The sequence below is a fragment of the Argentina anserina genome, chromosome 6 (genome assembly GCF_933775445.1).
Source record: "Argentina anserina chromosome 6, drPotAnse1.1, whole genome shotgun sequence".
Classification (NCBI taxonomy): Eukaryota; Viridiplantae; Streptophyta; class Magnoliopsida; order Rosales; family Rosaceae; genus Argentina; species Argentina anserina.
In genome coordinates, this window is record NC_065877.1 from 9,779,854 (window position 1) to 9,802,903 (window position 23,050).

A 23,050-nucleotide genomic window follows, 5' to 3' on the forward strand; every position below is an offset into this window, starting at 1 on the left:
GGATGTGAGAAAATATAAAAAGCTCTAGGGCTACCATTATTTTTGATTTGTTGTTCTTTGATAATAGAAGGACTCAAGGACCACATTGTATGATTACACATAAACCCATTACTTATTCTTTACGGCCAACTGGAATTATAGTAAGAGAGTAGACTGTGACAGGCAGCAATATAATTATAGCTAATATTCGAGCCCTTTCGTTACGCTTGTGCTCTTTGCACTTGTTCAGAACATTGAGAAGAGTTAGACTTCATTACTTTCCAACTTCGAGCAACAACAATTAGCTTCCCAATTGGAGACGCTATTTTGAGATTATGTAGAACAAATATATTTCCCGTAGTTTCTTCGCATATGAAACTTCTGTTTCTATGGTTAACGGTAATTTGATCCGACAGTAATCAGATTAGCAGACTAAAACTTATAAAACTTTCACCGCATCCAAACTTGTGACTAGACAAAACCTATAAATCTTGCCAAACCCGGTTAGATTCTGAAAGTTTCTTAAAGATTTTATTTCTCATTAGTCTATACGCAGTATTGTACTATGTGATCCCATTTGAAATCAAATACTTGATAACGTAAGGGGGCTAAGTTATTATATTATGTTGATAATTGTCCTAAGGAAATGCTAATATATTGATAGAGGACCGGCCATCTTCTTCTTTGGTAGATAAATGATCATATTAAACTAAACAGGAAAGCGCAAAGCCACAATCAAAGCCAGGAGGCCGGAGGCAACAAAAGACTACAGAACAATTTTAGCTTGTACATTTTCTTTTCTTCTTGAACCAGAAAGCTAGATCCGCATTAATTTATAAATATCGATTCTTGCTTAAGGACCACATTGATTGATGGGATTACACCAATCCATCACCTATTATGCACTATGATTATTTCTGTACTACATCAAGTGTTCTAGCGATTTCTATTATATAGGGAACTTTTGTTCATATCTCAAAAATTAGTATTTAGACATCCCTAGTAATTAGACATCCGATTTACTTTGACAAACAATTAAAATGCTATTTAGATCCCCCCCCCCCCCCGTTTTCCCAAAATACTCATAGTCTAATAAAATCAATAAAACTCTATTTTCTTAGTTTAAAAATTCATTCAAACCTATTATAATTCAATTGATTCAAATCTACTATAACTATATCGAGTCGTTGAAACTTGAATAGAATCATTGTACAATAAATTTATATACAATTCATAACAACAAACGGGCAGATTAAAATAAACTGGAAGAATAAAAAAACTAAAAATTAAAAAATAAATGTTTACAAAGTGTGATAATATGTGAATTATTGAAAACGATAATATCATAGTTTAGCTAGATCTTCCTTCGTTTGAAATTATTATTGTAAGAAACAAATTGAGAAATTAGATGTATTACATTGAATCTTTGTTTTAATATTTATTTTTATATTGATCTATATTGGTAATTTTGTATATGTTAACAAAGTTAACACTAACTTGAAAAGAGTAAGAGGTCTAAATACTGTTTTAAGAAGTATGAATAGAAATATGAATAGAAGCTCCTTTATATATATGGTTGATAAGTACTTACCAATGCAAAAACCCTTCAATTGGAATAATAACAATATTAATATGAAGCATGCATATCTAACCTGGTTGAATCATTCTCTATAAAAAGGTCTGCATGGCATGATACTTTTCATATCTAATCTGGTGGCTAACCATGGGATCCCAAACACCCCAGCTTCACTTTGTCTTGTTCCCTCTCATGGCACAAGGCCATATGATTCCAATGGTTGATATGGCCAGAATGTTGGCACAGCGAGGTGTTACCATAACCATTTTCACCACACCATTCAACGCCGCCCGTTTCAAATCAGTCCTTGATCGTGCCATTGAAATGGGGCTTCAAATTCGAGTAATCGAACTGAAGTTTCCATGTCAAGAGGCAGGACTACCCGAGGGGTGTGAGAACTTCGACATGCTACCTTCACCCGACTTGGCCTTCAATTTCTACAACGCAACAGCTATGCTACAAGAGCAAGTAGAGAGGCTGTTCCCGGAGCTCACACCAAAGCCAAATTGCATAATCGCTGACTTGTGCTTGCCTTACACAAACAACATTGCTAACATGTTTGATGTGCCAAGAATAAGTTTCCATGTGCATTGTTGCTTTTCACTCTTGTGTATGTACAACTTAGGTGTTCATTACAAGGTGCTTGAGAGAGTAACCTCCGATTCGGAGTACTTCATTGTTCCAGGTAATTTGCCTGATCGGATCGAGGTTACCAAAGCTCAGATACCAGGAGCATTGCTTCCAAACTTGAAGGATTTCATGGTCGGTATGGGAGCAGCTGAGAGGTCCTCATACGGTTCCATTGTGACCACTTACGAAGAACTCGAGGGACCATATGTTCATGAGTACAAAAATGCAACAAAAAAGAACCATCTCTGGTCTATAGGTCCAACCTTCTTGAGTAACCAAGATGACTTGGAAAGAGGTAAGAAGTCCGCAATTGATAATAATCAATGTTTGAAGTGGCTGGATTCCTGGGAACCAAACTCTGTGCTCTATGTTTGCCTTGGAAGCCTATGTAATGTGATGCCTTTACAACTCATGGAGCTTGGCTTGGGGTTAGAAGAGTCAAAGAAGCCATTTATTTGGGTTTTAAAGGATGGAAGAACATCAAAAGAATTGGATGAGTTGCTTTTGAAAGATGGATTTGAGGAAAGAAACAAAGAAAGAGGCCTTCTGATCAGGGGTTGGGCACCTCAAGTGTTGATATTGTCACACCAATCAACTGGAGGGTTTATAACACATTGTGGAATGAGTTCATATCTTGAAGCAGTAGCTGCCGGGGTTCCCATGGCTACTTGGCCACTATTTGGTGATCAATTTTTTGCTGAGCATCTTCTTGTGACAGTTCTTAAAATTGCTGTAAGAATTGGGGTGCCAAAACCACTGAACTGGGGAGAGGAAGAGAAGACTGGGATATTGGTGTACAAGGAAAATGTGAAGGTTGCCATAGAAATATTAATGGATGAAGGGAAAACAGGCCAAGAGAGAAGAGAGAGGGTTGGGGAGCTTTCAATTTTGGCAAAGAGAGCTGTTCAAGAAGGGGGTTCATCTTATGCCAACATTACAAATTTAATCCAACATTTCATGCAATTATGAATTGGTGGTCACCACATGTTTGGTTTCAAGGTGTGGTCGTGTGGATGTTTTTAGTGTTTCAAATCTGTTGTTTGAGTTTATGGCAATTGTCTTGTGATTTGCATATTTTTCCGAAGAAAAAATAGAAGTGTGTGCTCTCCAAGGTGATGACACTGATGTGTATCCTTGGGTCTGTTATTCTTGCCATACAATTGCGTAGTGGAAATAATAAAGATTGAAGGCTTGATGTCCAGGACCTTTGGTTAAGGAAATTGATAATGCATGTTTTAAAGAAGACAGAGTTGAACTCTTTGGATTTAAAAAAGTCTATGGAACTATATAAAGACCAAAATATACAATACAATTGGCGGATCCTAATGAAAGTTTCTGTTAAGTATTAGGTAATTATATGTGATTATGTTCAAAATATTATAATAATAGTATAATTGTGTATAATTATGACATAATTATATATAATTATAGTAAATTTATTTTATATATATGGTATAATTGTGCATTAACTAATATTTAATTTAAAATTTAATATATATTAGCTCTTCGAAAATTTTTGTTCTTCCAGATACTCGTTTTAAGATCCGCCGCCACTGAATACAAGGTTTGAGAGGAAGAAGTAAATCACAAGACCCTTACCAGTTTGCATTGCAGGAATTAAACGCATGGCGTACTATTGAACAAGCTTCTACTCTAAACTGAAGCATATGTGTGGCTTGGGTTTTCGCTTGCGTGACTAGAGAGAAGCATGAGAGAATTATGAGCAATTTGGTAAAAATCTGCAGCCTTTGTACATTTAATGTGGGTCTTTAGGAAGTGGAGACATCGTGTTCTTTCTTTCGTTTCTCATCTTCTCGTTCGATCAACTTATGTAGGCTTGGTTGTTGATTTCTTGCTCATTCCAAGTTTTAATGTCGGACAGTTCCAAATTGCAGCGGCTCGAAATGGAACACTAGTGGAGTTTGAATGGGTGGAACTGGAAAATAGAAGTGAAACAAGTAGGGCGTTTGATGTAGGCAAACCATTGAAATCTGCATTTTTGTGACATGATGTTAGATATGGTCAACGAATAAAATAGAAATTTGAAAAAAAAAATTCTATAGATAATAATACTTATATACTATATACATATATTCATGGTGTGTTTGTTTCTAAATTGACAATTTTTATTTCACGGTAGAAAACTATGATGGTGGATTATGATATTTTTAAACTTTTTCAGACAAGAAAAATTAATTATATTTTTTTTATTAAATATAACAACTAATATGCTATTATGAATCTGTTGTGAGAGTTATACTCACAAACTCTTGCATAGAATGAGAGACTTATGTTACGAAGTCAAATGATAATGTGCAAGCAAATCATATTTTGATGAGATGGATTTATAACTTTTACCGAGTTATTTATGTTTTTACTTGTCAATTTCATCCCTCTAATTTTATTTTATTTTTGCATCTTTGTATTGTTCGATTTGACCCCCTCTCTCTTGAGCATTAGGACTGTTGCCCTCTCTTTCACCCGTTACATATCTCAAACTTTACAGAAACGGAAGTTTAACTAGAAAACAACAAAAGTGTTCGAACGTGAGCCTAAAGATTGAGCAACCCACATGGATTTTCCGTTGAGTCGCAAGCTTCATGGAAAGGAAATTCCCTTTTCTGGTGGCAGACTTAACTTGTGGTACCTCTAGACCTGTTACTGCTAGCTTCAAACACCATCTGTTATAAAAATGACCTCCGCTGGTCCCAAGCTCTCTCCTATATGCCTCTCAGAGTTCTTGTTTTGCCACAACTACCAAACAATGTAGCGAAAATTAAGTCTCAGGCTCAGTACCTGTAGCAAACACAAATGCTAGTTCCGGTGGAAGATGGTATTACGAGATTTTGTATTACTCCATCTAGAAAAACACTTCCGTTTTCTTTACTGTTCTTTCTTTAGTACGCTACTCCAATAGAAGGTGAATCGTTGTTTGGAATTTCAAATGGAGCCCCATATGATTGCCCGCAATAACCATCATCAATACTCTTATTTTTCTTCTGATTCAGATTTGCAGCACTAGGGACGAAAGTGTGTTTTGGTCTCCAGACAAACAGTGTGGTACATTACATGTAACCTCTAATTCTTGCTTGACAGAGGTAATAAATTCACTGTGTAAAATCCGTTCAAAATTTTATTGTGTTTTGGTGAGCCTAGTTAAATGATCAGATTAATTAGCTTTGTTACCATACATAACACAACAGACCTAAGGCTTTTCCGATCAACTTTTTTTTCCGCAGAGTTGGGAAAGAGAGCAGTAGAAGGAGGTTCGTCTGATCTCAACATATATAGAACTACTTATCCAAGATATCATGTAAAAATAACGATAACCTACAACAAAGTACTGATTTCGTATGTGAAAAACATTTCTTGTATTTAAGGTAATGTTGCATTTTTCACATTTTGATGGGCAATTGATAATGCAGGTATTTTACACCAATTCGATTAAGAATTAAGGACTCGAAACAAAAGAGTTTTACAATGCATTTTGGTATCATTGGACTTAAAACAATGGTACAATCTGAACACAACACTCAGTGGTGAAACCAGAGACTTCAATGAGTGGGGGTAAAAAAGTTATTCTTATTTCTACGAAGCACAAATTTTTTTTTACTCTGCTATCTTTAAATTAGATGTGTCGATATTTGTCATCAGAAGGAAGCTCTTTCAAATTAATCTCTACATGTCTTTATTTTTAACTTTTATTCTGTATAAGAGGAGATGATATCTCACCTGATGTTTATTTATAATGTCTCTTCATCTCACAATTGCAAATTTAAATAAAAACAAACAAATTTATCTAATGAACAAATCATGAATCTAAAAACTAAATTAGTAAACACTAATATAGAAATTGTTGGATCATAATTCTCATATATTCTAATGCCCTAAAACATAGAATTTACTTATTCTATGTGCTTAATTTAATTTAGACTAATTTATTTTCATGTTTTGTAGAATATCTTGACAAGAAGAGAAAAAACGACAAGTCCCGACAATTTTCTGAGCACCACCACTTTTAGTGGCATTATTATGGCGGAGCACCACCACTTTTTGTGGTGCCATGCATTTTCCAGCTAAGTTTATGGAGGAGCAACACATTGTTCTATCACAACTATATCTCATCTTTTTAGTTGAGATTTAACTACACCACTTTTCTTTATTTCTCACAAAATCATGGCTCCCTATTGTCCAAAAATCCACACCTATATTATGCAAAAATTTGATTTGATTTTGGGAGTAATCATCACTTCTATGTCCATCATTACCTAGCCATCCACCCATTTTTTTCTTTTATCACTCACTTCTTTCATGATCACCTACTTCTTTCTATGATCACTCATTTCCTTCATTTATCACTCACTTCTTCCATGATCACCCTCTTTCTTCCTTTATCACTCACTTCTTCCATTATCACACATTTTCTTCCATGATCATACACTTCCTCATTTATCACTCACTTCTTCCCTAACCAACCACCCCACTCACTACACTATTATCTCTCACTTTTCTCTATCTTTTCCACCACCATTCTCCTCTACAAAAACCTCAATCACCACCAAGAGAAGAGAGGGAAGATAACATTTCCATTTACCCATCTCATTCTAAAAACACCAAGTTTCATCACCTCATCATCCACTATTTTTCATACACCATCATCAAACAAGGAGGAATAAGAGGAGTCTAACATCATTGGAGGATCTCCATCACCACCATGTCAAGACCTCTATGAGTTCATCCACATCATCCTCAACTTGAGATTCACTAGTCACCTCTCTACTCTCTTTTTACTTTGATGGTCATAAACATGTTGAAGCTTGTGTATTTGGGCTAGTGAGTAATGGTCACTACACTATAACTTGACATTTATACTTGAGGGTGACATTTGAATCGACAAGAGTTCAACATAATAAAAAGAAAAAAAGTTAAGATTTTGGACTTTTTTTCATAAACAATCTCATCTAATAATATAGAAAGTTTTCCTTATACTATAAAATAAGTAGGGAAGTTAGAGTATTAGACCCGTCAATTATGAAAAATTGGGTTTTAAAGTTAACCATGTAGGAAAAAAAAAGGCATAAAATCTGAGTGTGGACAGTGGCCCCTGCTTGCCCCCTGGTTCCGCCTTTAACAACACTGTTCGGACAAATTTGCGAAACGAGTTAACTGAACAACGCAAATTATGGGTTGAACCAAATTATAAGGCAGCAACTGCGTGTAACATAGACATGCATTTTCATTCCTAAAGTTTACTTTGAACCTGTCCAAGTCAATCACCGAGTATAACTTAATAATTTTAAAGCCATAGAAATGGCTGGGTCTTGCTTTTTCTCATAAATTTATAGTTATCTTTGGTTGTGGGCAACGACTGGGTCATATTGGACTTTGCATATCAATGTTATCATCAGCATATGCGTGATCATATATGCTACATTAAACAATTAGTAATAGGTTTTGAAACTTGAACGACAGGATCATGGGAAAGGTTCCCTTCTAAACTTGCCGGCCTGGATATGATACCCAGCAACAACTTTCAGTATAATTGATATAATTCAATGGATGAAAGTAACACCCTAATCTATGTTTAATTCAACAAAGTACACTACGTAGTAAAGAGATTATAAACGCAGAGGCAATCTAACTGATGTTCAAGTCTTCTTTCGAAAAAAAATAATGATGTTCAAGTCAACCTCGCTCACCTGGCAGCCATTTTTGTTGAATTCTTCATATTTTGCTTTAGCCACCTGTCGATCACATATGTTGTATGGTAGTATTCACCTATTTGAGTTTATATATCAACATAGCTAAAACCTCCTTAGTAGCAAATATAGACCTTGTGATCTCTTGACGATTATGGCTTCACAAGCCGGGCAACAGGAACAGCCTCACTTTGTCTTGGTGCCACTCATGGCACAAGGGCATATGATCCCCATGATAGACATGGCTAGGCTCTTAGCAGAGCGCGGTGTGATGGTTAGTCTGATCACCACTGCATACAATGCCTCAAGATTTGAGTCATCCATTTCTCGAGCAAAATATCAATCAGGGCTTCCAATATCCGTTGTGAAAATGCCATTTCCATGCAAAGAAGTGGGACTTCCAGTGGGGAGTGAAAGTCTTGATACTTTACCATCTCGAACTCTTTTGAGGAAGTTCTTTAAGGCTCTAAGCATGCTGCAGGAACCACTAGAGAAGTATCTTGAAGACCAGAAGATTCAGCCATGGTGCATAATCTCGGACAAGGCCCTCTCGTGGACTTCGAAAATAGCTCAGAAGTTCAATATTCCGAGGATTGTTTTCCATGGAATGTGTTGCTTCTCACTGCTGAGCTCTCACAACATCAAACTCTATAATTCTCACACTTCTGTTGCTTCTGATTTTGAGCCTTTTGCGGTGCCAGGGCTGCCCCAGAGGATTGAGATCACTAGGGCTCAGCTTCCAGGAGCATTTGTCACGCAACCGGATTTGGATGATTTCAGGGACAAGAATCAAGTTGCTGAAGCAAAATCGTATGGAGTGGTGGTGAATAGCTTTGAAGCACTTGAACATGGGTGTGCTCAGGAATTGGAGAAGGCGTTTGATAAAAAGGTTTGGTGCATTGGACCAGTGTCTTTGTGCAACAGGAGCAACTCAGATAAGTTTTCTAGAGGTAACATATCATCAATTGATGAGATACAATGCTTGCAATGGCTTGCATCAATGGAACCAAGGTCTGTCATCTATGCTTGTCTTGGTAGCCTATGTAGGCTAGTCCCATCGCAACTGATAGAGATTGGACTAGGATTAGAAGCATCAGGAAAGCCTTTTATTTGGGTAATTAAAACATGTTCAAAGTATGAAGAATTGGAGAAGTGGTTAGTGGAGGAGAAGTTTGAGGAAAGGATCAAAGGAAGAGGCCTCTTGATCAAAGGTTGGGCTCCCCAAGTTCTCATTCTCTCAAGTCCAGCAATTGGAGGGTTCTTAACTCATTGTGGTTGGAACTCAAGCATAGAAGGGGCATGTTCTGGTGTGCCAATGATCACATGGCCTCTATTCGCTGAGCAATTCCTTAACGAAAAGTTGATCGTGGAGGTTTTAAAGATTGGTGTTCGGGTTGGTGTGGAAATTCCTGTTAGATGGGGAGATGAAGAGAAAATTGGAGTGTTGGTGACGAAAGATGGAGTCAAGAAGGCAATAGAAGCACTAATGGATGGAGGTGAAGAAGGAGAAAAGAGAAGAAAGAGAACAAGAGAAATTAAAGAGAAGGGCGGAAGAGCCATGGAAAAAGGAGGTTCATCACACACAAACATGTCTGCTTTGATTGAAGCTGTTATAGAGCTTCATGAATCCACTCAAACAAAGGTTAGAAGCTTCAACATGAGTTAATTGCAACATCAGTAGTTCTGCATGGTAAAACTTAGCCGCAGATTCAGCTTGAACATGGATACAAGCAAGAGTCCCCTGTAACTGTTTCAATTGTACATATTAGCTTCCTCTATAATCTATATTAACATAATATCTTGTCGATATGACGATATATATGAACATCATTTCTGTACTGAACAATTTATGCCTTTTATGGTATGTTTCATATGAATTACAAGTACGGTGTTTCTCTCTCCTGTTACTTGATTCTTCTTCCTCACATCATATTTCTGTTGGCCTTGTATATAACAGTACATTCCAACTGCTAGTCAGCAGCCACTACCCACAATCCCATATTGTAAAGGACTCTTAGGTACTTATTCAAGAGTTCAAACAGTCAACATAACTTGAAAAAAAAATTAAACTGATGATATCATATGGCCAATTTGATTGTTTGCAGCAAATGGCAGATCGCATGCATGCAACTACCAGACACGTATTCATAATTTGGCAGTCGGCATCAAAATGTTGATGCATAATGTGCTAGAGGCCTAGAGCTAACAGAGATTACATGATATCTTACCAAACACTTTCACGTATTCATAATCCTGCAGCGTTGATATATTATTTCCAAAAAAAAAAAAACTGTTTGATATCTCTGTGTTGTATGTCGCGTCCCATTTCAAACTGTTCGATCTCTCTGTGTTGTATGATGTATGCATGATGGAATGGGTGGCCATATATCTTACACTGCACTGTTAGAGTTTCCTCCTTGTTTCGGTTCCTCCGTATTCATATCTTTATCTTCATGAAGATTGAAGAGTGGAGTATGTAGAAGCCATTCATTCCCATCAATATAGGAAACATCCAAAAAGGGTGCTGCTTCAGATTCATTGAGCTGCTTTGAATATAAGACCCTATTTGTATTGTTTGCTCCTGGTCCCATGCACTCGTACTCCCCATAAAACACTTTCCTGCATTCAGATAGTTGTTCTGTAATTAGTTCGAGTTTGAAACAAAATGCGAGCAAATCTTTTGGCCAAATTACAACAAATGGTCCTTTGAGTTTCCACCAAGCAGACATCCACAGATGAATGAAAATGAAAATGCTACATAAGTAATGAGAGGAGCAACACGTGCGTACTGATCTCTAGAAGGGTCACTCCAGTCATTCCAACCATCAGAAGCAACAACATCAGACATGTATGTTTTGGAGAACACCACAGTCGCATAAGGTCCCCAAGCTCGACCAAGCCACACTCTCCCACTTCCTCCAATGCTGCAATTCACAAAGGAATACCCACTTTGCTCCTGCATAGATTTCTTTCCTTGTGCTGTGATGGCTCCACTTATCCTACCTTTCAGTAATATCCCATCTTTCACTGGATTTGCTATTGAATTTATTGTGCACCCCTGTGTTACAAAAAAGCAATATGTGTCCATGTTATGGTATAAATCAAGCATAAGACACACCCCAACAGTTCATTTTCTTCGATTTATGAGAAAAAAGGTGGTATGGCATGTAACACTGTAAGTCTGTATATAATCAAAAAAATGATGTACCTCATATAGTGACCTTGCGCTTCCAAAAATGAAATCAATGGATCCTTCAATGAAACATTCTCTAAAATAATGTCTTCCATGGTCATCATTGAGAGTGTCTTGTGCACCATAGAAACCACATCCATAAAACGCAGCCTGATCTCCAGTAACTCGAAGTGCCACTGCCTGAGCTCCGATTCTGCCTTTTGAAGGTGGCGGAGCTGTGTTCTTCTCAAAGAAATTTCATCACCAAATGGAATACAACATCAAAAACATTGAAGTGTCAGACAATTAGATTTTCTTTACCTTAAAGCTAATGTTGTAGGCAACGAAATGGGGAGCAAATATGGAAACTGAAGCGCTTCGGCCAGTCCCTCCAGATGAATTAGCAGAATCATTCCAAGCTATGGCAGTGTTAAGATAGCCCTGACCTTGAAATATCAAGTTGGTCTTGCTAGCATTAACGGTCACCTTCTCCCTGCCATTATTTGATCATATAAATTGTTAGCAAAAGTAAAAATTCTCCTACTAAATAGTCTTAACATTTTACATCATCAAACCGTTAGTCCGATCAAGAAGACAAATATTCATATTACCTGTAAGTACCTGTGTCGATTATGATGAGAGTCCTATTAGTGCTAAGCTCAGGAACAGCATCTACTGCCATTTGCACACTACTAAAGTTTGTGCAGCCATTTAAGCCAACAGTCATAACAAGTGACACATTGAAATCTGATATGAGCTTCGATTTCCAGAGTTTCAAATCGCAATTTATCCTCCCCTGATGATGGTAGTGTCTGGACACAATGCTTCTCGCGGTTGACAGCAACACCTCACCACTTAGCTTTAGAAAACCATCAAAAATGGCAAGACTGAAGGCACTTTGTGCGTAATCGGAGATAACAGAAGTTGAAGTGAGTGATGTGAAGCTGTGGAGTGCAAAGGTAATGGAAACTAGTGCAATGGCAAATGCAGATAACCAAAAGAAGAGTGTCGTCTTGGTTCTCATTGTAAAGAGTTGGCCAGCTGGGTATGGTGTTTATGTAAACTTGCAGTTAGAGAAGTGAGAGGGGACTTGTGGGAATTGGATCATGTAAAGGGGGTGAGTGTTATATTAGGCGTGGGAAGTAAGAGTTGTATGGGATTATATATGGTGTCTGTGTGGCGGAGATGATTACATGGTCTGCTTTTAGAAGAATGGGAATGAATGGAGATTGGAAATTGCACACGCTAAGCTAGAGATGGTACAATAAACCAAAGGGATTATGTTAGTGATGAAGGCATTTGAAAACGGTAGGTCTGTGGGCATGCAACTTTCATATGTTTTGTGGTGATGACAGTCTTTACTTGAACTTCAATCTTAAGCTTTTGAAAATTTAAAGCGATTCTGGAGAATTTAGCACTAGGGTATTCAGTATGGGGCGGTGGCATGAAACTCTTGGCATGACTTAATCATACAACGCCAGCCCGGCAGAGCTGCAGAACATTAGGCACAATACATTTTCTTGAGGGGAGCGGTATGACACTAAAAGCTGCATCCTCTCCATTTCCATTTTTTTTTCAGTGAGACGAGAGAAGCTGCACCCTCCATTTTCATTTTGAAATTTTATCCCACCGAACGCCACCAAGCATGACAATATGGGGAACCATCCTGATATTTTGGAGCAAAACTCTGCTGTGGCAGAGGGATGCCACCCAGACAGCAAGTCCAGATCCCGGTTATTACCAATGGACATATGATAAACCTGCAGATTTCAGATCAAACGCATTTTCGTTCCGAATGCATCCATCAACTTAAAGGAGTCTCCATAGAATATAACTGGGTGGAAGCACATCCGAAAATCCAAAATTCAAGATTTCCATCAAAACAAATCACCACTCCACCGGACCTGGTTGAATTTGTAAATAATTTTATGTTTGATCTAATTTTATCAACAATGTACGGACACACCTAACATAGATTATCAATACTACCAACACTTCCAATACCAATTATGCTGCACATTACAATTTTACCATTTAACTCATTGCCACCAATTTATACCAATATCAGACGAGCATAATTCCCATAGTGCCCCTTTCTGAAGCTAACGAATAAATAGATTAACAAATAAGCCGAAGGTCAATGAATATGTTGATATGAACAGTTGACAGCTCAAATAAAGAACAGCAGAGGCTTGACAATTCCAATTCATAAAATTTTACAACCATGAACTGGAAGCAGAGAGCTTGCAAATAATTAACATCAGCAAACATAAGAGCATAAACAAAAATCTATCATGCTGTATTTACAAGTCGACATTCAGGAACCTTTTTATGCAACATTGATGTTCCTTTGAAGGTAATCATTTGGTAGCAAGTCCGTCTGTAGTTGATAAGCTGCAAAGGAATACACCAAAATGTTAGCAAGTCAAAAACCGCAACTGATATTATATATAACCACTCGACACAAGTCAGACCTGGTCCGGATCTATCTTTGTGAATCCAAATTTTTCTGTCCATATAGATTCTGCTTCTGGGGCAGCGGGCAGCACAAGGTTTTTCACACTCAAGAAAGCTAGCAACTTCTCAATGCAAGAAAATAATGATTGGAAGTAGCCCTGTCCATTAAATAGACTGAAGTTAAATGGGTATATATTACTTATTTGCAGCTGATAAGATATATGGAGAGAGAGAACACAAGAAATAGAGGAAGAAGGCAAGGTGAGGAGGAACGTATAATGGATTCAAGTACAATGTAGTATGTAGAACGCAAAACAAAAAAGATATGTAGCATCTTACCTTTCCATGATTACCACTACTTGTTGCAACTAAAGGAAGCTCAGCAACTTCTTGACCAAAAACACGAATAATTGCAGCTGATACAACAGTTGAGCTGCAAAATCATCATATTAGTTTACTAACTTTATCAATCATATGACAAGCAGTCCAAATATAAAAACTAATTAACTAATTCTTACTTGACCATTAGAATCGCACAGTACATCCCCCCATATTCTTGACTCCTAACATTCCTTCTGTGTGTGTGTGTGTGCGAGAGAGAGAGAGAGAGATTGTTATCAAATAAGTTAAAATGCAAAACTTAGGCAGCAATAATTTATAGACAACAGTGCATAGATTTTTTGTTTTTTTTAATGACTTCTTACCCATAGACCATTGCCGGAATGAGATCACGCCCAGATTCTGCATCAATTATTGGATCAAAGCAATCCTGAAACAAAGACATGAGAGACTGCATTAAAGACCACCACGGTTCCCATCCATGCAGTAATAAGTACCAAAACTCTGCTATGCAACAGCAAATAACCAGTATTAAATCTAGTGCATATATGCATAGCATATTCCATAATTTATACCTGTGGACTGTTAGTTATCACACAAAAATAAACAAAAATCACGCTTGTCATCCACCAGCTCTCCAAAACTAAAAATAGTGACTCATATCTAAAACAATTTTTGGGTAGAAAAAAATACATCATTGTTCTTTCCAACACATGCAACAAAATGGAAGAGGCCATCTATTTCCCATATATAATTGGGTTTTTCTCTCCTTTCCTTATGTCAACCAACCAAATCATATGCAACCGTAACAGTAAACTTAGTGGAATATTTTCATCAGAAAAATGAGGCAAATACACATGAATGCACTCAATACTTCTTCAGGCATAATAAGAATCTTATACAAAGAAAAAAATTAAAAAAACAAACAAACAACAAGCAAACACTAGATCATGCTATCGAAAAGGATAAAACAAAAGAAGACTATGAAATATCTCCACAAGCCAACATAAACTTGCTAAAGCCACGCATCACAACCTTTAAGAAGAGAGGCGGGCACTTACATGGAAGATGGCAACAGCCTTTGAAAGCAATGACCGAGATTCCTGAGTGCCCATTTTGCCACTGATAAGTCTCCATCTGATATCAAAACCATTGACCATCTCCAAACCGTTCCCCTCATGCTTTTTCCTCATAATATCCAAATGAGATTCAGGGAGTTCCTCAGCTCCCCTTGATAGGCACTTTTGCAAAATAGATTGAATTTTATTGCATTCTGTGCAACAAAACCATTTCCCCTTTGGCAATTCCTGTCAAAGCAGTGGCATTGACACTTTCAATCTAGAAACTACACTTCTTAAGGCAATGTGGATTATTAAGTTATCTGGGGCACCTACCTTCAAATTTGCCATTTTATGTTTCTTCAAACAGCCAACATGATATTCCTTCTCACACTGGCACCAAGGAAAGAAGAATAACACTTGTTTGAATCAAACCAAAGTAACATTTAGTATCAAAGCCTAATGCTCAAAATTGACGAAGTTACCTGATCACAAAGTATAATAGTACGTGGACCGAACCCTGATTTGCTAAAGTCATACCCCCTGTACGCAGGAACAAATACATAGCCAAAATCATTTAAGAACACAAGGACTTATCAAACTGCCAATAACCCACAGAAAGACGAATACAACTTGACAAAATAATTTTCTAATTATTACCTACATAATACACATCCAGTAAGTTCAGCTTCAATGTCTTTGACTATACGGATGCATCTTTGGGTTATCTGTTCAATAGGATCAATTCCTTCAACCCTTCCGGCAGCAACAGCATTTTCATTATGTTCTACAAACTTCTCCCTCTGAAACATATTCTGGCAGAACTTACAGTACCAATCACCACGAGGGACACCTGATAGAGATGCACAATCTGCAAGGTGCAAACAATTCAATAGAAATTTCCTTTAAGGCAGATATGGTGCAGATATGTCTCAGAAAGGAAAACCAACAAGCATTCTCATCATAGCTACCCCTCATAAAAATAAAACTAATCTACAAAATACCAGTGAAATAAATTGAATAAGTACCCCACTGATACAATTATACAATATAATTAATAGACAACAAAATGAAGCGACAAATTTGCGTAGTGTTCAACACTTTAATACTTGAAATATAATTAAAGGTATTGTCCTTTCCTCCTTTCTACTGGCTCCCATAAACAACTCTCTTATTGGGTAAAGAGCACAGAGTTTTGGGTCAACCAGCAGAAGTAAAACTAAGTTGATCAAAAGCTAAAAAGAATACATGATTATACCTCTGTGGAACGCCCGAGGACAGCCATCACAAAGAACAAGATTCCCACCGTCCGCACAAATGATGCACAAGTCATCATTATCTTTAGCTGAATACTTGCGACCCCTTGACAAAGATATGGCCAGTTCATGGAGAGACACGCCGTTTGAGGTGTAGATGTACGCATAGCTGCCAAATATTACAAAAGGAAAAAGAAATAAAAAATCTTTTATAAAACTGGTGCAAAGTAGCTATTAGAATGATCATACAGATACTTACGGTTTCCTGCGTGTAGCCCAACCCGCATGAGCCTCAAACTGCGAGGGGCTGACCTGCAGAATAATGACATATAAATGTCATTTCTGGAATATACAAATATATAATCACTCTCAAGGGCAAACAGCAGTTGATAATACCTCCGTGTTACAGCAACGGCAAAATATTCCGAACCCCTTTTTATAACCGACTAGCAATTTCTGTACCAAAGATGTAGCATTATATAATTGCTATAAGAATAAGTCACATTATAAGCATGACCAATCTTCTGTTCAACAACCTGTCCACGGGCATAATAGGCTACTTCGCTTCCATCAGGCAATCCACCATCCTCAAATACCAACTTATGCAGGCGCTGATCTCTTCAGGGAAAAAAAATGCATCCAAAAATGTAAACAGGAAGTTCATGTCACAAATGAGAAAGTCCTTCACCTACGTATCTGATTAACCCAAAAGTTAAATACAATTATAATAACAAAGACGAGGGAAGCAACTTACTTAGTGGTAATCCTCCACTGACTTTTCTTTTGTGACGAGAAATATAGTGAAGCAGCACTTGGGGACCTTGAGATCAAAACTGATTTTGAGGACCTAAGAAATCACAAGCATCTCAAAATCATGATATGATATACAGGTATCAAAACATATTTGGAACATGAAAGAGAATTTTTCTTTTTTATAAAAGTACAGTTTCAGAAATACAGAAATATAAACTCTTACAAAAAAGATTTTTGAATGACACTTGTTTTCTTTATTTCCATTTTAATAAAATGCTAGCGACAAAGAACATATTGAACCAGAATTATATCATTGGTTTTACTAATATATGGAAAAAAAAAAAAAGATACCAACTTTGATGTTATCTTCCATCCACTCTTATATTCTGAGTGCATTGGAGAAACACTTTTTGATGGACTTGAGATCGAAACTGGTGTTGATAACCTGCGGTGAAAGTAAAAGTTAACTAAGGCCCAACAAAAAGCTTTTGAAAGTCAATTCCACCAAATATCGCAGCATTCCATAGTCCATAAAATTCCAGAAAGAACAAACATACTTTGTTGTCTTCCAAAGTGAAGCACTTTTGGGGGACTTGGAAATTGCCCTCTTTGGGGACTTTAAGATTGAACTTCTAAGGGACTTTGAGATGGCACTTCCCGGGGTTCTTAAGATGGTACTTTTAGGAGTCTTTGAGATTCCTTTTTTTGCAGACTTGGATGTTTTGGGGGACTTTGCATTTTTCAGGGACAAGGACAATGAACCAGGCATCAAAGCTCTGAAAAAAGAAATATCAGAAGGAATTCAGGTATCACAATAGTCTTCTACACAAACATAAAAAAACATTCAATACGTTTCAAAAAAAACATTCAATACGTGAAAGCAATTTCATAAAATACTTAAACTAGCAGAAATTATATCAGTCCTGCATATGATGCCATTTATGAGTCAATTGGTCTATAAATGCAGGGCCTCAAACCAAACCAGTCACGCTTCCGAAAATTCATTTCCCTAGTAACAGAACTACATGATTAAGTTCTTTTATAAAATAAAATTTAAAAAAAAAACAAAACAAAATAGCAGCAAACATGGTGACCCATCCATAGCAGCAATACTGAACCAACCACAGAGCTACTCTAGAATCACTACAGGGACCCTACCCTAGCTATAAACGTCAAAACATTGCCAAGTTAAATAATTAAAAAGTATTCGGTGGGGGTCAATATACCTATCAGTTTTGTTATAAATTGCGAACACTAAAAAATAATAGCAAACATAATTAATTTGTATCTAAAGCATGACTTAACACAATTGTTAATTTGTAGATGTGACTCTACGTTATGTGGCTACCATGTTTAAACTTGCAATCATGAAAGTCCTTGATATTATGAACAAAACTATAAAATATAAGCTGTCACTCCCAAACTTAGCTGCTTCTAAAATCCACCAACTTAACTTCACACTCAGCACAAGCCTTGAGACCTTCCGAATAGATAAAGTCAAAACCAGCCAAACCTTGTTAAGTATTAAAGACATTAAATTAGCCACACTCCCAAAAAAAACAGAACAGCAATTTCTTCGGTTATTACCTAACAATTGACGTTATAAATATGCTGTACTAATATGTGCATTCCTAATGTTGTAGATCATAAAAGCTGTTAACAGACTTGCATTGTGCTTGTGGTCCAGACTGTTGCTATGTAAGTAGAAGCATATGAAGACATCTTGCCTTTGCAAGGACTGAAACTCCGTAAAACCCACATTCAACCGAACCCAGTTAACCGACAATCAACTAGAGCATAACCAAAAAATCCAAAGCAATGGTTGACCTACTTTTAAAATATGACAAAACTACAAACCTGAGACTTTTACTAACTTCATGATATGGGATGTATCCAGGATTGTCTGACACCATGCACGAATAGCAAAGAGATCCATCTTCCACAGCACAATACGGAGGAAAGGACACTAGAAATAACATAAGAAAGTAAACATCAAAACAGATGTTCAGAAAATGCTATAATCAATGTGTTACAAGATTGTTCAAAATAAGAAATAAAATATGTATATATATATAAAGGAAAGGTCAAACTCACCACTGCATTTTTCACAAGTGAAATATTTGTCTATTGGAGACGAATTGATGAACTTATGAATTGTTGCCTCCAATGTGTTCAGAGAAGCATTCCTGCACACCTTCAAAAGATCCAAAAGACTCCTTCCATTCTCAAGGCATATATATTGCGCTGCTCGTCTGTACGTTTTACAAGCATGAATCTCGAACTGAGATGGTGGAATGACCTGCAAAGATTAAACATAGAATGAGCAATATAAATAAATAAATGATAATTGAACTCTGAAAAACAACTCAGGATGGTAAACAATACTGCTGCAACAAATTACTCACTCTGCAGCCATTGCAGGATATACATGAACACAAAATCCCTCCATCTCTTATTGTGCCCCGCAGACCAAATGCCTGAATGAGTCATAACCAACTTTTAGCTGAAGACAAGGTCAAAAATATTGGCCTTCACCGATGCACCAACAAACAAACTTGGGTACACAATTAATATTGGGTGTACAAACTGTAGATGACTACTCCATCTAAATTAAGAAATGAGGTCTAGACGTAAATGACAGTCCAAAACAGTTGTGTGCCTTAAAGGTGCACACAAGTAGCTCCCTACTATTCCAGCACCAATATTGTTCATGATTAACATAAGATTGTATTATTTTAAATGCCAGTAGTAGTTATTCCATATCTAATACAAATTACTTCTTCATAAAATTACTTTATCCAGATATAATCCCACTTTCCAAGTAGGAAAATAAAAACCTACTAGGGTGGATACAGCAGTGTAAAGAATAGTGTTCAATTTAAAAACTAGTAGGGTGGCTGTTTATCTCCATCGATCATTCCTTCTTACTTTCTACTAAATCTCCTTCAAACCAATTAGAGCTCTTCAAAATATGTTAAATGGAACTAATATACCGATAATATCAAAAATAAGTGATAGAAATTACTTCAATTGCAAGATTTTTGGGGTTATAGCAAGCAAAAAAAAAATTCAGCTCAACATAGTATCATACACATGCAACGCATAACCGTGAAACTAGAGCAGTCTATACGTAAAAATCAAAACTTACCTTCTTGCTACCCATGTAAATCACTGTTAACCCATCAACCAAGCCTGTGTCGAACAGCTCCTTGACTGTAGTAGGCTTCCTATCTATAACAACTTTTTTTGACATCTTCATTTCTAGCTTACTATTCGACAGCAGTGTACTGACTGCAACTAGTTTCTCCTCTTCTATATCAGAAATCACTTCCGCTGGCACAACCTCTGATACATCTGATCCTGGCAAACCCTCTGATCCTGGCACAGCCTCTAATAGAGGATAAGACTCCGTTTCTGGTATAACCTCTGATATAGGCAAATCCTCTGATACCGACACAATCTCCAATCCCTGCACAACCTCCGATCCATTTTCCACCGGAGGCTCAGCACTAAGTTTCAATGTGGATCGCGTAAATGGCTTCTTCCTTGACGACATTCCTTGCGAATCCTTCCCTCTTTTACGAGGCCAACCCCCCTTACGAAGACTACTACCAGCACTGCCTGCGGCAGCAGCAGACTCCTTCCTACTCATTTCCAAACTAAAATTGCTCTCTTCTCTAACTACAACTTCAATCAGCTCGCCGCCGCCGATATCTTGATCCTCCTCGAAAGGCAGAGGCCGCCGAAGCTCACTCCCCTCTCCCTTCCCTCTCCCTCTCCCTCTCCCTCTCCATCTCCCTCTCCCTTTCCTACTCCTAGGTATCTCGACGCCGCTACTTGCCTCATCTCTAACTACAATTTCAGTCAGCTGATCGCACTCGATCGCGGGAGCCGCATCGTTTCTCGGGTCACCCAATCGTTCACTGCCGGCGGCTTCGGCCTCGTCCGGTACGCCGCTCCGGGCATTGATCTCGGACTTCCTGGCGCGCGTATACACAATCAAGCCATTAACAATCGCGCCTTTGAACCTCTTGGAGTTCAATCTCTCATAAACACGAATCGCCGGGGTCGCCTCGGAGTCGGCGCCGGCGGAGGCGAGTTGAGACTGGCCCTCAGAAGCCGAAGCCAAATCTCGCTTCATGCCGATCCAAACCACGACAGACAAAATCGCCGCCCCTAAAATCTGCCGCAAGAGATCGCAATCAAAACCAGAGAAATCAAAATTCAAAATTCAAAATTCAAAATTGAAGAATATAAATTACTAAACCCTAGATTCAATCTAATCTAGGGTTTAGAGAAACGAGAAATGGGGGAGAGAGAGAGAGAGAGAGAGAGTGGTACCGGATGTATCAGATGACGGCCATGCGGGTGAGAGTGGTTTCGAATTGTGACGGTTGGAAAGTGAGAGAGGTGAGATCAGATTAGGGTTTTGATTATTTTTGGTGTTTCGCTTTTAATTTTTGGGGGGCGTGGATTTTAAGAGAGAGAGGGAGAGATAGAAGAAGCACAGAGGTCCACGATATTACGCTGTAGTGTGTGTTATTGGAAGGCGAGACTGTACCAAACTGAGAGGGGGATCAGCAACGGCTGCCTACTAGGAACGGGGGAATTTCTAGTTTAACTATGGGTACAATCACGGTGTATACGAGTCACTACAGTTCAATTTTAGATAAAATTTATAATCTAACTTAAATTTTAAATTAGGTTCAGTTCGATTTTTCTATTTTAAAGACTGTGACCCACAATCTGACTTAACTCATACGGTTTTTTTTCAGTTCTACCCGTATGTAAATACGTAATGTTAGACATTAATTTTAAAGTACAAAATTTAACATAAAGATGAAAAACAAAATGTCTAATTGATTATTCCATACCTAATTGACTCTAACATTTTCACAATCCATATTTAACTCAAGTACAAAAACTATTGCATTAAAATCAAAGATGAATAAAAATGTTCGCACTCCCTGTGAGTTTAGGTAATTGAACATCACTAAGTCGTCGTGTAGGTCGTCTGGTTTGTCCAAGCCGTCTTTCACGTCTCATATGAGTCATTATTGATATTTATTCGTTGAGGATATGAACATTAATAGTATCATTGATTAGAGAATTCAATTTTTAAAGTCACGGTACAAAGAGATGCGACATGAAATGGAGATTAAGGGAGGAGGAAGGGGGGAGGGGAGAAGAGGGAGGAAGGAGGAGTTATGTACACTGGTATTGCAGAATGAAGTGAACTTTTAATATAGCGTTAAATTAAGGAGTGAGGATTTTTAGAAAGAGAGATGGGTCGTAAGTTTTTATTTTGTATGAGAGATGAGAGAGGCCACAAAATTAATTAGGCTCATTAGGTTTATGTTGACTTTAGTTTTATTTTTTTAAAAAAAATAATAAAAGTAAAAATATACCAAAATGATGACGTTGACTGTTGACTTCAGGTTATTTGGGTCGGTTCGGTTTCGTTCGATTTATAAGGGACTAAACCCAAAACCCAATCCAAACATAATTGGTTCGGTTTTCGATTTTCTTATTTTTGTTCGGTTTTTTTTTCAGTTTTCAGTTTTTTCGAATTCGGTATGGGTTTGGATATGGTTTTTTGTTTCAGTTTTCGGGTCTGCGTGTCCACCCCTAGGTACAATGACCTAAACCCGGAGGGCTCCTTTTACCGTGGTCACATTTTACCGTGCTCAGTTTTTTAAAATTTGTCATGTGCGTACCCGTGTATTGCATGTGTTATTGTTGATTTGAACAATAACGTGGCAGTTAGGGAAATGAATTTACTTCATTCAGCAACAACGCCATGTACGGCCACAAGGACCAAAATATAAGAGGTGAAAGACCATTTCTAATGTAAGATAAACTTAATCAAAGCAAATAAATGCGCAAAAAACGCTTATTAAACAAACCAATGTCTAAAAAATGAGTCCAAACAAGTGGACGAACTCTCAATGAAAATGAAAAGAAAATAGGCAACTCCTCACACTAAGATCCAATAAATATATCAACCGATTGGGGCTAAGACAATAATTGCGTACCATAAACAGAAGAATGGTCAAAACCTAGATATTTGAATTAGATCTTACCCCATGAGGTTCAAAATCAGACCAAACCCACATAAAAGAATAATGGAA

General features: G+C 37.5%; 4 protein-coding genes across 4 annotated transcripts; 2 read left to right on the forward strand and 2 right to left on the reverse strand.

Moving 5' to 3' along the window:
* The first annotated feature begins 1,700 nt into the window (after positions 1-1,700).
* LOC126797777 (UDP-glycosyltransferase 73C1-like) lies at positions 1,701-3,156 on the forward strand. The gene has a single exon (XM_050524501.1). It carries the CDS (start codon positions 1,703-1,705, stop codon positions 3,152-3,154), a length of 1,452 nt encoding a protein of 483 aa, XP_050380458.1. The 5' UTR covers positions 1,701-1,702; the 3' UTR covers positions 3,155-3,156.
* Positions 3,157-8,011: 4,855 nt separating this feature from the next.
* On the forward strand, positions 8,012-9,784 carry LOC126797776 (UDP-glycosyltransferase 73D1-like). The gene has a single exon (XM_050524500.1). The coding sequence runs from the start codon at positions 8,039-8,041 to the stop codon at positions 9,548-9,550; it is 1,512 nt and encodes a 503-aa protein (XP_050380457.1). The 5' UTR covers positions 8,012-8,038; the 3' UTR covers positions 9,551-9,784.
* A 305-nt stretch (positions 9,785-10,089) lies between these two features.
* Positions 10,090-12,088, reverse strand: LOC126797747 (putative pectinesterase 14). Its single transcript, XM_050524458.1, has 5 exons — positions 11,668-12,088; positions 11,378-11,549; positions 11,093-11,299; positions 10,674-10,942; positions 10,090-10,503 (listed from the first exon to the last, which is right to left on the reverse strand). Exons 1-5 carry the CDS (start codon positions 12,078-12,080, stop codon positions 10,275-10,277), a joined length of 1,290 nt encoding a protein of 429 aa, XP_050380415.1. The 5' UTR covers positions 12,081-12,088; the 3' UTR covers positions 10,090-10,274.
* A 1,039-nt stretch (positions 12,089-13,127) lies between these two features.
* Positions 13,128-21,408, reverse strand: LOC126797704 (uncharacterized). Its single transcript, XM_050524404.1, has 21 exons — positions 21,261-21,408; positions 20,068-21,102; positions 19,325-19,396; positions 19,014-19,218; positions 18,777-18,885; positions 17,477-17,695; positions 17,275-17,364; positions 16,921-17,013; positions 16,703-16,784; positions 16,563-16,622; positions 16,426-16,478; positions 16,169-16,335; positions 15,571-15,781; positions 15,396-15,453; positions 15,247-15,303; positions 14,914-15,159; positions 14,218-14,282; positions 14,032-14,088; positions 13,853-13,946; positions 13,531-13,671; positions 13,128-13,450 (listed from the first exon to the last, which is right to left on the reverse strand). The coding sequence occupies exons 2-21, from the start codon at positions 21,058-21,060 to the stop codon at positions 13,349-13,351; spliced, it is 3,174 nt and encodes a 1,057-aa protein (XP_050380361.1). The 5' UTR covers positions 21,061-21,102; positions 21,261-21,408; the 3' UTR covers positions 13,128-13,348.
* Positions 21,409-23,050: the final 1,642 nt, after the last annotated feature.